Genomic DNA, 14,985 nt, shown 5'->3' with positions numbered 1-14,985 from the left:
GAAGCAGTAAGTTTGACTTTTCCCCTTTCATCTGTGTCTGTTTTACTAAAGGGGCTGTCTCGCCAGCAAATGCTATTTATCATGTAGACAGAGATAATACAAAGCACTTACTAATGTATTGGGAATCGGGATTGTCCATATTGTCTCCTTTGCTGGCTTGATTCATTTTCCATCACATTATATACATCATGGGCATCACCAGGTGCAAAAATGCCCATACTATTAAAATATAAAAATATTTTTCCCATATGGAAAATGGCAAAATGTAAAACAAATCAAAATGGCAGATTTGCCATTTTATGGTTGCTTTCACCTCCCTCAAAAAATTTAATAAAAAGTGATCAAAAAGTCATACACACCCCACATAACTCCCAAAAGTTAGAGAGGTCAGAATATGGCGTTTTATTATAATTTTTTTTATTAAAATGCAAGAAAACTTGATTTCCCTTACCGGAAATTTCCTTTTATTGAGTCCTCCACGACGGCGTTAATTTGAGAGAGACCTTCCTCCAACCAGGCGGGGACAGGAAGAAAAATAGATTTGACTCTCCTTGACTCCTCCTCAGTGTCTCCTCCCCCGACAGTCTAGAGAGACTAATCACACATTCATACCACACATCCTCCTAATATCGTGCTCTTTTCACTTTTTTTTGGGGGGGGGGGGGGGGGGGGAGGGGTTGGGATTATCGCGCCATCGTGGAGGACTCAAGAAAAGGAAATTTCCGCTAAGCAAAATCAAGTTTTTCCTTTTCGTCCTCCACGACGGCATTACTATGAGACATAGCAGATAAGTTTTAGTTCAGTTTCTAGTGTGGCTAACATCCACCCTATAATACTTTATAAAAGTATGTGGATTACAACCTTGCATATTTGATCTATACACTGCATGCAGAATTATTAGGCAAATGAGTATTTTGACCACATCATCCTCTTTATGCATGTTGTCTTACTCCAAGCTGTATAGGCTCGAAAGCCTACTACCAATTAAGCATATTAGGTGATGTGCATCTCTGTAATGAGAAGGGGTGTGGTCTAATGACATCCACACCCTATATTAGGTGTGCATAATTATTAGGCAACTTCCTTTCCTTTGGCAAAATGGGTCAAAAGAAGGACTTGACAGGCTCAGAAAAGTCAAAAATAGTGAGATATCTTGCAGAGGGATGCAGCACTCTTAAAATTGCAAAGCTTCTGAAGCGTGATCATCGAACAATCAAGCGTTTCATTCAAAATAGTCAACAGGGTCGCAAGAAGCGTGTGGAAAAACCAAGACGCAAAATAACTGCCCATGAACTGAGAAAAGTCAAGCATGCAGCTGCCAAGATGCCACTTGCCACCAGTTTGGCCATATTTCAGAGCTGCAACATCACTGGAGTGCCCAAAAGCACAAGGTGTGCAATACTCAGAGACATGGCCAAGGTAAGAAAGGCTGAAAGACGACCACCACTGAACAAGACACACAAGCTGAAACGTCAAGACTGATTTTTCTAAGGTTTTATGGACTGATAAAATGAGAGTGAGTCTTGATGGGCCAGATGGATGGGCCGTGGCTGGATTGGTAAAGGGCAGATAGCTCCAGTCCGACTCAGACGCCAGCAAGGTGGAGGTGGAGTACTGGTTTGGGCTGGTATCATCAAAGATGAGCTTGTGGGGCCTTTTCGGGTTGAGGATGGAGTCAAGCTCAACTCCCAGTCCTACTGCCAGTTTCTGGAAGACACCTTCTTCAAGCAGTGGTACAGGAAGAAGTCTGCATCCTTCAAGAAAAACATGATTTTCATGCAGGACAATGCTCCATCACACGCGTCCAAGTACTCCACAGCGTGGCTGGCAAGAAAGGGTATAAAAGAAGAAAATCTAATGACATGGCCTCCTTGTTCACCTGATCTGAACCCCATTGAGAACCTGTGGTCCATCATCAAATGTGAGATTTACAAGGAGGGAAAACAGTACACCTCTCTGAACAGTGTCTGGGAGGCTGTGGTTGCTGCTGCACGCAATGTTGATGGTGAACAGATCAAAACACTGACAGAATCCATGGATGGCAGGCTTTTGAGTGTCCTTGCAAAGAAAGGTGGCTATATTGGTCACTGATTTGTTTTTGTTTTGTTTTTGAATGTCAGAAATGTATATTTGTGAATGTTGAGTTGTTATATTGGTTTCACTGGTAAAAATAAATAATTGAAATGGGTATATATTTGTTTTTTGTTAAGTTGCCTAATAATCATGCACAGTAATAGTCACCTGCACACACAGATATCCCCCTAAAATAGCTAAAACTAAAAACAAACTAAAAACTACTTCCAAAAATATTCAGCTTTGATATTAATGAGTTTTTTGGGTTCATTGAGAACATGGTTGTTGTTCAATAATAAAATTAATCCTCCAAAATACAACTTGCCTAATAATTCTGCACTCCCTGTAGAAGATTCTGCCTTTTCCACATAAGAGACAGACAGCCCTTGTAGAGTGAGCTTTCAGCTTCTCTGGGGGAACTTGAATGTTGAATCGGTTTTTAGAATAACCCTATCATCTAAGATTTTTAGAAAAAAAAAGGGGGGGGGGATTAAAAGGGCTTCTGTCACCCCCCAAAAGTCCTTTTTCATTTTTGGGCTAATTAAAATCCTTATAGTGCGATTATTCAATATATAGTGCTCTTACATTTTTCTGTGGTTTAGTTTTTTTAAAAACAGCACTTTTATAATATGTTAATTACCTGGCTACCAGCAAGTAGGGCGGTTACTTGCTGGTAGCCGCCGCATCCTCTCTTCAAAAAAACGCTCCCTCCTCCTGTTGATTGACAGGGCCAGCGAGCGCTCTCCTGCTAAGGCTGGCCCTGTCTGCGTTCCAAATCTGACGTCACATCTACACCCGGCGCAGGCGCACTGAGGAAGGAGCGGCCGAGCGAGCGTCCTCCTCTCAGTGCGCCTGCGCCGACTGAAGACCGGTACGGCGCAGGCGCGAGATTTGGAACGCAGACAGGGCCAGCCGAAGGAGCAGAGCGCTCGCTGGCCCTGTCAATCAACAGGAGGAGGGGGCGTTTTTTTGAAAGGAGGATGCGGCGGCTACCAGCAAGCAACCGCCCTACTTGCTGGTAGCCAGGTAATTAACATATTATAAAAGTGCCGTTTTTAAAGAAACTAAACCACAGAAAAATGTAAGAGCACTATATATTGAATAATCGCACTATAAGGATTTTAATTAGCCCAAAAATGAAAAATTACTTTTGGGGGGTGACAGAAGCCCAGAGATGTCTGACAAATGCTCAGAGTAGATGTTAATGCCATCAATACAGTATTCAGGTCCCAAGGGGCAACACTTGGACTAACAGATGGCCTGAGTCTAGAAGCCCCTTTAATTATCCAGGGGTATTCAGCTATTTTTTCATCAATTGCTGCACTCAAAGCCGAAATATGCACTGTTAGTGTACTAAGACACAGTCCTTTATTAAATCCTGACTGTAGGAATTCCAAAATTGATTGAATTGAGAAGTCCCTGGGAAGAAAATTATTTTCTCTACACCAGATACAATATCTGTTCCAGAGCTTAGAATATATTTTAGAGATTAACATTTTTCTACTAGCCGCCATACTAAGACTTGATCCGAGAGTCCTTTCGGTAGTCATGCTGCTAGCTGAAGCGTCTCTAATCTTGGATGTAAGATTGGACCTTGAGACAGAAGGTCCTTCTCCCATGGTAGTATCCAAGGAGCCTGGATTTACATTTATTTTACCAAGAGAAACCAGGACGTTCTGGGCCAAACTGGAACTATTAAGATCACTTGAACCTATTCCTTTGCTGAAAGACAATTCCCCTGAATTCAGACGAACTCTGCTCAGGAAATCTACTTCTATGTTTTGAACCCCTTTTAAATGGACCGCAGAAATTGACTCATGAGAAGATAATCTCTGCTATTTTTGTAAAGCTACACTCTTGGTACCCCCTTAGTGATTTAAATAGGGCACTACTGTAGTATTGTCAGTTCTTATATTAACATCTTTGCCTTTTATTTCTGGAGCCAAGGCTTTTAATATTTCCCAGACAGTGGAGAGCTCTTTCAATTTGAAAATTCCTCTGCTTGGACTCTGGACCACTGCTCCTGCAAAACCGAGTCAAACAATGAGCATCCCACCCCATTGACTTGCATGTGTTATTATCACAGGTAGTGATGGCCTTGCGGTTCGTGGCGATCCGCTGAGCATGCGAACATATGGCGATGTCTGCGCGCGCCATATTCTTTTGCATTGCACCGAACTTTGACCCATTACACATCCATCAGGTGGGACAGGACAGCCAATATAACAGAACCAGATCTGGCAGCCATTTTACATTATGTGTTTTGCCAGTGTAGGGAGAGGAGGCATTTTGGAGCAGGGACAGGCTGTTAGGAACTTAGGGACACCAAACGCTAGCTAATAGGGCCACAAAAGTTTAAGGACTGGTAATGTTGTGCTATTGATAGGTGTGATACACAGAGGGGTGTGATATACTTATAATATACATTCTAACATAGAAAGTATATTATAGTGCATTTGTATGCTTCCAGAAATTACTGAATGAGGGCTGCAATCTATCAGCTTCCACAAAATAGTGATTGAGGTTTTCCCTATACCTGCGTCCACAAAATTACTGCTTGAGGGTGATATACCTGCTTCAACTAACAACTTATTGAGGCCTGCCATATATCAGCTTACACAAAATAGTGATAGAGGTTTTACATATACCTGCATCCACAAAATACAGATTGCGGGTTTTGATATACCTGCTTCAAATAACAACTGATTGAGGCCTGCCATATATCAGCTTCCACAAATTAGTGATAGAGGTTTTCCATATACCTGGGTCCACAAAATTACTGCTTAAGAGTGATATACCAGCTTCAACTAACAACTGATTGAGGCCTGCCATATATCAGCTTCCACAAATACTGCTCTTCTCTAGGAACTTTGGCACAGGGTCATTTTGAAAATGACAGGCAGAGGAAGAGGCAGGACATTCCGCAGGGGTGTTAGGGGGTCAGGCAGGTGCATTAGGCCGGAGCCTAAGTGGGAAGTTGGAGAAGGTGCGTGCGATTATGTCAAAGGATGCACCAGAGTTGGTTGAGTGACTCACTCAGCCTTCCGCTTCTACACCCTCCTCATCCTCTGTATCTGCACCCTCCTCACTCTCTGCTGTGTGCGCCCACAAAGACACCACCACCACCATAGCCCCTCCACTCGAGTCAGAGGAATTATTTTCCCATCCATTCCCGGACCCTACCGATGCGCTGCCATTCTTGGCATCGGATGAGGAAAAGGAGTTAGCAACGGCCGTCACCTAGCGGTCTGACAACAGTACCTAGATCAGCCCAAGGAGGGAGGTTCCGGCTGTTGCTGCCTACTCCGAGATCTCAAATCTCAGTCGTGGTGAAGGTGTTGATGATGACGTGTCGATGGACGTCACGTGGGTTCCTACAAGAGAGGAAGAGGAGGGGACTTAAGAGGGAGAGACGGAGCAGCAGATAGGGAGGAGAAGGAGGAGAAGCAGGCAGAACTTGCAGTGCACAGGAGGCAAAAAGCAGACTGCAAATGTATCTGGTGCTAGCCATCCACCATGCGCGGTCACATCTTGCTCTCCCAGGACGCCGGCATGACCTTATGGGAGACGAAAAAATAAAATAAAAAATAAAGTGTTAAAAAATAAAATAAAAAAAAGGTTTCACATGTAAAAATAAAATTCCCCAAGTAAGGAATAAAAAAAATGTTAAAAATATAAAATATTAAATAAAATAGACATATTTGGTATTGCCGCGTCCGTGGCGGTCGGCTCTATAAATATATCACATAATCGACCCAGTCCAATAAACACCATAAAAAAAATATATAATAACTGTCTAAAAAAGCCATTTTTGTCACCTTACATCACAAAAAGTGCAACACCAAGTGATCAAAAAGCGTATGTCCCACAAAATGGTACCAATAAAACTGTCACCTCATCCTGCAAAAAATGAGCCCCTACATAAGAAAATCTCTAAAAAAAAAAAAAAACTATAGCTCTTGTTTCAAAAATGCTATTATTGTGTAAAACTTTAATAAATAATAGAAAGTATACATATTAGGTATCGCCACGTCTGTAACAATCTGCTCTATAAAAATGTCACTTGACCGAACCCCTCAGGTGAACGCTGTAAAAATAAATAAATAAAAACTGTGCTAAAACAACCAATTTTTTGGTCACCTTTCCCCATAAAGTGTTATAATTAATGATCAAAAAATCATATGCACCCAAAAATAGTACCAATAAAACTGGCACCTTATCCCCTAGTTTCCAAAATGGGATTACTTCTTGGGAGTTTCTACTGTAAGGGTGCATCAGGGGGGCTTCAAATGGGACATGGCATCTAAAAACCATGTGGAGTTCCTTTTCTTCTGCGCCCTGCCGTGTGCCCATACAGCAGTTTATGACCACATGTGGGGTGTTTCTGTAAACCGCAGAATCGGGGTAATAAATATTGAGTTTTGTTTGGCTGTTAACCATCGATGTGTTAAAGAAAACATTGGATTAAAATGGAAAATCTGCCAAAAAAGTGAAATTTAAAAATTTGATCTCTATTTTCTTTTAATTCTTGTGGAACGCCTAAAGGGTTAACAAAGTTTGTAAAATCGGTTTTAAGTAACTTGAGGGGTGTAGTTTCTACAATGGGTCATTTAAGGGGGTATCCACTATGTAGGCCCCACAAAGTGACTTCAGACCTGAACTGGTCCTTAAAAAGTGGGTTTTGGCAATTTTCTTAAAAATTAAAACTTCTAAGCCTTCTAACGTCCTAAAAAAATAAAATGACATTTCCAAAATGATGCCAACATAAAGTAGACATATGGGGAATGTTAAGTAATAAATATTTTATGAGGCATCACTTTCTGTTTTGAAAGCAGAGAAATTGAAATTTAGAAAATTGCGAATTTTTCAAAATTTTTGGTAAATTTGGGATTTTTTCATAAATAAAGGTGAAATATATTGACTCAAATTTATCACTATCATGAAGTACAATGTGTCACGAGAAAACAATCTCTGAATGACTTGAATAAGTAAAGGCGTTCCAAAGTTATTACCACATAAAGTGAGATACGTCAGTTTTGCAAAATTAGGCCTGGTCAGGAAGGGGGCAAATGGCCCAGATGGGAAGTGGTTAATAAGACACCTGGCCTCCCATCACCGAGACCAGTGGGAGCAACGCTGTCAGAACCCACAAAGCCACACTCCCGGCGCTCCACGTCCTGCCTCTTCCCCTTCTTCTCCCATTTGTCTTCCACCTTCCACCATGCTGTCATTGCGTTTATCTGGCACAAGGCAGGCTTCTATGGCACAAATGTTCGAGCGTAAAAAAATGATGACGCCAGTGGCTGCTCATGCGCGATGCATGCAGACTTCTGCGGCCATTTGATGAGATTACCAAACTGGTCAATCAGGGCGCCATCAGTGACATCGTACCTTACGCCTTATTTCTGGAGTGTGCATTGCGTTGTGTCATTGATCAAGCCATCTAGGAGCAGGAGCTGGAAGATGAGGAAGTCGCAATGCTGAATAAATTCCCTGGGGGGCTAATCCATCTGAGACAAGTCAGTAGGAGTCTGAAGAGGGGTCAGAGGAGGATGGTGGCTGGGGGGAGGAGGAGGAGGAGGTGCAAGAAGAGCAGACTTTCAACTTTTTGGAGATCCCTGGTGTTGTCCGTGGCTGGGGAAGGGGGGGGGGGACCGAGGACTACAGTCTCCTGGGCGATGAGCAGGAGCCAGGGCGCTCCACCGCTTCCAATTTAGTGCAAATGGGGGCCTACATGCTCCATAGTTTGAAGAGTGACCCCTGTATAAAAAGCATAAAGGTCAAGGACCTGTACTGGGTGGCAACGTACAAACACAAAATGGTGGACATGTTACCAGCATCACAGATGGCTGTCAGAATGCAGCACTTCCAGGCCTTGCTGCAAGAGATGCTGCATTCTGCTGTTGGGGGCACTGGCAGAGGAATTTCCACCCACAGCGAAACAGGTGCGGGTACCAATCCTACTGCACCTGCAAAAAGAGGGCGGTTTGAAGATGTGTTGGTCACTTCAGATATGCGATCATTCTTGCAGCCAATGTGGATGCTCTGAGAAGCAAGGAACCCCTTGACTACTGGGTGTGTAGACTTGACCTGTGGCCAAAGCTGGAACAATTTGCCATGGAACTCTTGGCTTGCCCCTCGTCGAGTGTCCTGTCCAAAAGGACGTTCAGCGCAGCAGGGGGGATCGTGACCGATAAGCGCAGTCGCCTAGCTCAAGACAGTGTGAACTACTACCTCACATTTTTAAAAATGAATGAGGCAAGGATCTCTGAGGAATTCAACACCTGTGATGACTACGTGTAACTGAATTTCCTCATGCCAGCCCACACATATCCGCCAACACTTAGAACAAAGATTGGTCCTTGCTTATGTATATACAGCGGCATAAAAGGCCTTTTATGTCAGGTGAACGCCTAATTCTTGGGGCCTGTACTGGCCGACAGTTACATATTTATCCTGTGACCGCCTAATGTACCCCCAGCCACAGAATCCAAAGTTCTTTGCTGTCAGGTGAACGCCTATTGCCTAATTTTTGGGGCCTGTACTGGCCAACAGTTACATATTTATCCTGTGACCGCCTAATGTACCTCCAGCCACAGAATCCAAAGTTCTTTGCTGTCAGGTGAATGCCTATCGCCTAATTTTTGGGGCCTGTACTGGCTGACAGTTACATTTTTTATCTGTAGCCACATAATCAGACCCCTGTCTCACTCCTCTGCCTCTCATTATGGTGGCTTATGAACCGCATTCACCATAAGGACCTTCTAATGTCACAGGGTCATGTGACTGTGCCCCCCACCCCGTACTGTGCCCCTCACCCTGTACTGTGCCCCCCTCTACCCTGCATTGTGCCCTCTTACCACACCCTGTGCAGTGCCCCTAGCCATTCCCTGTACTGTGCCCTCTTATACCCTTTTATCCCGTCACGGTATGGCGGTGTTATCCCGTCACTGTACAGAGGAATTATCCGGTCAATGGATGGCAGTGGTATCTGGATGGCCATAACTGTATCCCTGTGAGCTGGAAAACTATGCAGATTGCGGTGCTATGGACCTTTGCGCCACAATCTGTGTCAGAAATACACTGTCAAAGTGTAGAGGGTGCTGGAGTTTCAGAGAGCAGAGCCTCTAGGTGTAATGACTACGCCCCTGTTGCTCCTAAGGCTCATTAGCATATATTAGGCCATCATTTTTCTCAGCAATTTAGGCACATATGGACATGGGACCAACACAGATGCCTTTAGCTGCCAAGCGCACATGTAATAGGTCAGCCAGTTTCATAGGTACAAAGCTGCTGACAGATGCCCTTTCGTAAAGTTTTAGAAACCAATCTATAACTATTACTACTACTTTATTAGAAAAGAAATTCAGCTTACCTTCGACTGTCATATTGATCATCACTATATTCATCTTCTGTTCTGTCTTAATTAAACAGATATAGATCCCAGTATCATTTGCTCTAAGATTGGTTAAATTCAGATTTTCGTTCTCATCTTTGTGTACCCTGTTCTTATAATCTGTAGATATCACAGGTGGTGAATTGTTCATGGAGGCTATTGGCACTTCATTTGTTACTTTTCTGAAATACCAGCTAGAGTAGAAATCAGTGCTTACACCTTTACAAAAAGTGCATCCACATGTAATATTGTCATCTTTTTTTAAGATGCGTTCTAAAAAATAGAAAGAAAATTAATATTATTGCAATTCAAGTATAACCAGAACAAATGTCATCACTGCAGCCTGCGCTGTATCATGAGGTTGTACTCACATATAAAGGCAACATGCAATTCGGTAAACATTGTGATCAAAAGTAGAACTTGCCTGCTCCTGTAAACCCTGATCCAGGCATGGGATTCAGCTAGTTCCCTCCAGTTCTCCAGATCCGGTTGTTAAAATTACAACTGGATCGGAGAACCGTGTTACCGGCTGAGTCCCGATCTGGTGCTCTGGCGGCGGCAGGGCAGCTGGAGATATTCGCTTACATTGCTTTGCACGCCGCTGATAGTTTAGCTCCTTAGTTGGGTGGTATGTGTGTGCAGTGTATATATGGTGTATTTATGTATGTGTACCATGTATATGGTGTATTTATGTGTGTTGCATATATATGGTGTATGTATATGTAAACCTGTGGCATTTTCTGGAGTTCGGGGGTCTCCATGGGGCTGTTAGATGGAGGCTTCCGCCCAGCCGTGATCCCGGTGACGTCACCGGCACTGATGGGCGGGCTTTAGCGCTGCCCTAGCCTGTAGAACGGCTAGGGCAGCGCTAAAGCCCGCCCATCAGAGCCGGTGACATCACGAACACACTGCTGGGAGGAAGCCTCCGCCCGGCAGTGTGTTATTGTAAATAAAAGAGCCCTAGGGAGCACATTGGAGTATGAAATGCTCCGATGCTAACATCAGGGGGGATGCCTGGGTGAAATTATGGGTATGTCTGTGTTCAGCTCTGAACCCTGACAACCTCTTTAACGTACAGGGTTACAGTCTGTTTAGAAAGGATAGTAAAAACAGAAGAAGAGGAGTTCTTTGCTTTTATGTAAAGCCCACACTCCGGGAAGATATAAGTGAGGGACATGAACATGTGGAGTCACTGTGGGTAGAAATACGTGGAGGTAAACAATAATAAAATACTGATAGGAGTTTCTTATAAGCCACCTAATATACCAGAGTCCACAAAAAATCTACTACTAAAGGAGATAGATGAGGCGGCAAATCATATTGAGGTAGTTATTATGGGGGACGTCCAGGAGTGGACTGGGAACTTAAAGTGGCCCTAGAAAAAAACCTAAAAGTGGCCCCAGATACCACAAAATGCTACCTCAGCAGAACCAGATACCACAGTGAAGAACAAAATACTGCCTACATTAATTAATGGTGAGAGCATTATATCTTTATGTGCCTGGTTTTTGGCCAAGAGAAGGGTTTAGGTGGCCCTCTGGGCATTGCCCCACCGAGAAATTTCCCTGTAGGGTCTATGGCCCTGGGGACTTCAAAATCCCAGATATAGACTGGGAAACTGAAACCTGTAGATCTCATAAAGAAAACAGGTTCTTGGCAATAACCAAAGACAATTATCTTTCCCAACTGGTTCAGGCCCCGACTAGAGGGACGGCCATACTGGACTTATTACTAACCAATTGACCTGACAAAGCAACAAATGTGCAAATTGGGGGACACCTTAAAATATTGTCATTCAAAAGGGTGTTTTTTCAGGAAGGTACAAAAACACCAGACTTCCAAAATGCACAATTTGACCAGCTAAGCCTCACAAACTGAGACAACGTCCTTGAGAATAGGAATGCAGCCATAATGGGATTTTTTAAAGGCATCCTAAACTCTAATTGTGAGAGCTACATACCGTACAGGAATAAAAGGGGGAGAAACAAGAAAAAACAATGTGGATAAATAGAAATGTATAGGGAGCAATAAATGCCAAAAAGAAAGCATTTAAATCGCTAAGGGCTCTTTCACACTTGCGTTCTTGTCTTCCGGCATAGAGTTCCGTCGTCGGGGCTCTATGCCGGAAGAATCCTGATCAGGATTATCCTAATGCATTCTGAATGGAGAGAAATCCGTTCAGGATGCATCAGGATGTCTTCAGTTCCGGAACGGAACGTTTTTTGGCCGGAGAAAATACCGCAGCATGCTGCGCTTTTTGCTCCGGCCAAAAATCCGGAACACTTGCCGCAAGGCCGGATCCGGAATTAATGCCCATTGAAAGGCATTGATCCGGATCCGGCCTTAAGCTAAACGTCGTTTCGGCGCATTGCCGGAGCCGACATTTAGCTTTTTCAGAGTGGTTACCATGGCTGCCGGGACGCTAAAGTCCTGGCAGCCATGGTAAAGTGTAGCGGGGAGCGGGGGAGCAGTGTACTTACCGTCCGTGCGGCTCCCCGGGCGCTCCAGAGTGACGTCAGGGCGCCCCAAGCGCATGGATCATGTGATCACATGGATCACGTCATCCATGCGCATGGGGCGCTCTGACGTCATTCTGGAGCGCCCCGGGAGCCGCACGGACTGTAAGTATACCGCTCCCCCGCTCCCCGCTCCTACTATGGCAACCAGGACTTTAATAGCGTCCTGGGTGCCATAGTAACACTGAACGCATTTGGAAGACGGTTCCGTCTTCAAATGCTTTCAGTACACTTGCGTTTTTCCGGATCCGGCGTGTAATTCCGGCAAGTGGAGTACACGCCGGACCCGGACAACGCAAGTGTGAAAGAGGCCTAAAACATGAAGGTAGTAAGGAAGCATTGAAAAACTATAAGAAAAAAATAGAATATGTAAAAGATAGATAAAAGCAGCCAAGCTGCCAAAGAGAGTAAAACTAACCGTAAATGTTCTTCAATTATATAAATGGTAAAAAAAAGTTTAAATCCAAAAGTGTTGGCCCTTTAAAGAGTGATTAGGGAAGAGTTGTAGACAGTGATGAGGAGAAAGCGAAGCTATAAAATATTTTGTTCTAAAAAAAAAAAAGTCTAAATAAACTCCCCATTAAGAGTGCCCTGTCTGACCCAGGAAGAAGTGCAGAGATGTCTTAAAAAGATTAAAATAGACAAACCACAAGGTCCACATGGCATACACCCCAGTATCCTAAGAGAATTAAGTAATGTAATAGACAGATCCTTTTTTCTGATATTTAAGGACTCTATATTGACAGGGAGTGTTCAACAGGATAGGCGCATAGCAAATGTGGTACCAATATTCAAAAAGGGTCCAAAAACAGAGCCCGGAAACTATAGGCCGGTAAGTTTAACATCTGTTGTGGGTAAACTGTTTGAAGGTTTTATAAGAGATGCTGTCTTGGAGTACCTTAATGAAAATAAGCGTTTAACGCCATATCAGCATGGCCTCATGAGGGATCAGTCATGTCAAACTAATTTAATCAGTTTCTATGAAGAGGTAACTTCTAGACTTGACCGCGGCGAATCAATGGATGTCGTATATATCTGGACTTCTCCAAAGCATTAGACACTGTACCACATAAAAGGTTAGTATATAAAATGAGAATGCTTGGACTGGGAGAAAATGTCTGTATGTGGGTAAGTAACTGGCTCAGTGATAGAAAACAGAGGGTTGTTATTAATGGTAAGCACTTAGATTGGGTCACTGTCACTAATGGGGTACCACAGGGGTCAGTATTCGGCCCTATTCTCTTCAATATATTTATTAATGATCTTGTAGAAAGCTTGTACAGTAAAATATTTTTTTTTGCAGATGACACTAAACTGTGTAAAGTAATTAACACGGAAGAGGACAGTATACGGCTGCAGATGGATCTAGATAGATTGGAGGCTATGGCAGAGAAGTGGCAGATGAGGTTTAACACTGACAAATGTAAGGTTATGCACATGGGAAGGAATAATGCAAGTCACCCGTACATACTAAATATTAAAACACTGGGTAACACTGACATGGAAAAGGACTTAGGAATTTTAGTGAACAAGAAACTTAGGCTACTTTCACACTAGCGGCAGGACGGATCCAACAGGCTGTTCACCCTGTCGGATCCGTCCTGCCGCTATTTCACCGTGCCGCCGCTCCGTCCCCATTGACTATAATGGCGATGGGGGCGCAGCACAGCAGTTCGCGGTGAGAGGCCGCCGGACTAAAAAGTCGGACATGCAGTACTTTTTAGTCCGGCGGCCTTTTGCCGTGCACTGCCGTGGGAACGGAGCGGCGGTCCGGCGGCACGGCGAAATAGCAGCAGGACGGATCCGACAGGGTGAACAAAATTTTACTTTATGGTCACAACAATAAGCGCTATATTTCGAAATAAAACAGCTAGGCCTATGAAGAGAAATACACCAAACCCATCACATAGTATGGAGGTAGATCTCTCCTTTGGGTGGGTAGATGAGATAGTGCCACATGGATCTTAGTCAAAACTAATGTCTGGATGAATGTTGCATCTTATCAGAAAATATTGGAGGAGCATAAGCCAGAAAGCTGCGCATAGGGTACATCTGGACTGGAAGACATGAAAAGCATGTGAGACATAAGGCTAACCCTCAGGTGGCTGTATGAGAAAGAGGTGAAGGGTCTACAGTGACCAATAAGTCAACATTAATGAGCAGCTTTGGTTGTCTATCATTAACTACACTCATTGATTTTTTTAAAAATGCATTAAGAAGAAGTTGTTGGAATTGAATGAAACTTTCTATGTGTGAATGTAATGATGATATATGTAAGTGTTTACAATTTTAGAGTGAAAGAAGACATTTATTGGGGAAAATGTACAATTAAAATAAGGCTCTAGTGTGGATACAAGATGAGATACGGTTGGAAATAAAGGCATATATCATGGTGGAGGCGGAGATATTCTTCGGAAACCCTTGCTGTGTGTGGATAGGCATTATCCTGCTGAAAGATACCAGTTAGAAGTCCTGCCATGAGACACAACCCGCATGTATCCATCATATTACTATGATGCGTGGACTCACTGTAATATGCAATGGCTTCCCAGATCATTACACCAGCAGTTGGGGCAGTGTGTCACTCAAGACAAACACAGGATTGAAGCGCTCACCACGAGGCCTCCATACTTAAACCCAACCATCGTGGGATCCCAAACAGAACCTAGATTTGTCGCTAAAGATGATACCATTCCAGTCCGTAGCAGTCCAGAAGGACTGTGGCTGGCTGTCAATGGTAGGAGACCATGACACAAAATTTCCTTCTGCAAAGGGTCTGGAAATGGTCGGGGCAGACACAGGAGTGTGTAATTAAGGTGCCATCTGTGTCTGGATGGTGGACAATGAAACTGGGAGCTGCTCTTGCTTGTAGGTGGATGAAATGATCCTCCCTACTGGTGGTCTGTCTGGGCTGTGCCTGGTTGCCAGGCATACAGCTATATAGCTATGTCAGAACGGCCTAGATGGTGGGCAATTCATCAAAGCGACCATCCTCCTTTC

General features: G+C 43.7%; 1 protein-coding gene across 6 annotated transcripts in view; it reads right to left on the bottom strand.

Annotated features, from left to right (window-relative positions):
• The window catches only part of HHLA2 (HERV-H LTR-associating 2), an 81,951-nt gene that overhangs the window by 10,623 nt on the left and 56,343 nt on the right, over positions 1 to 14,985 (bottom strand). For all 6 annotated transcript variants that reach the window (XM_040424903.1, XM_040424904.1, XM_040424908.1 and 3 more), the window contains exon 6: positions 9,449 to 9,742. In XM_040424903.1, the coding sequence (XP_040280837.1) occupies positions 9,449 to 9,742 (294 nt within the window). The remainder of the gene's footprint in view (positions 1 to 9,448; positions 9,743 to 14,985) is intronic.

The sequence above is a fragment of the Bufo bufo genome, chromosome 3 (assembly GCF_905171765.1).
Source record: "Bufo bufo chromosome 3, aBufBuf1.1, whole genome shotgun sequence".
NCBI lineage: Eukaryota > Metazoa > Chordata > Amphibia > Anura > Bufonidae > Bufo > Bufo bufo.
This window is presented reverse-complemented; position numbering and strand designations above follow the sequence as displayed.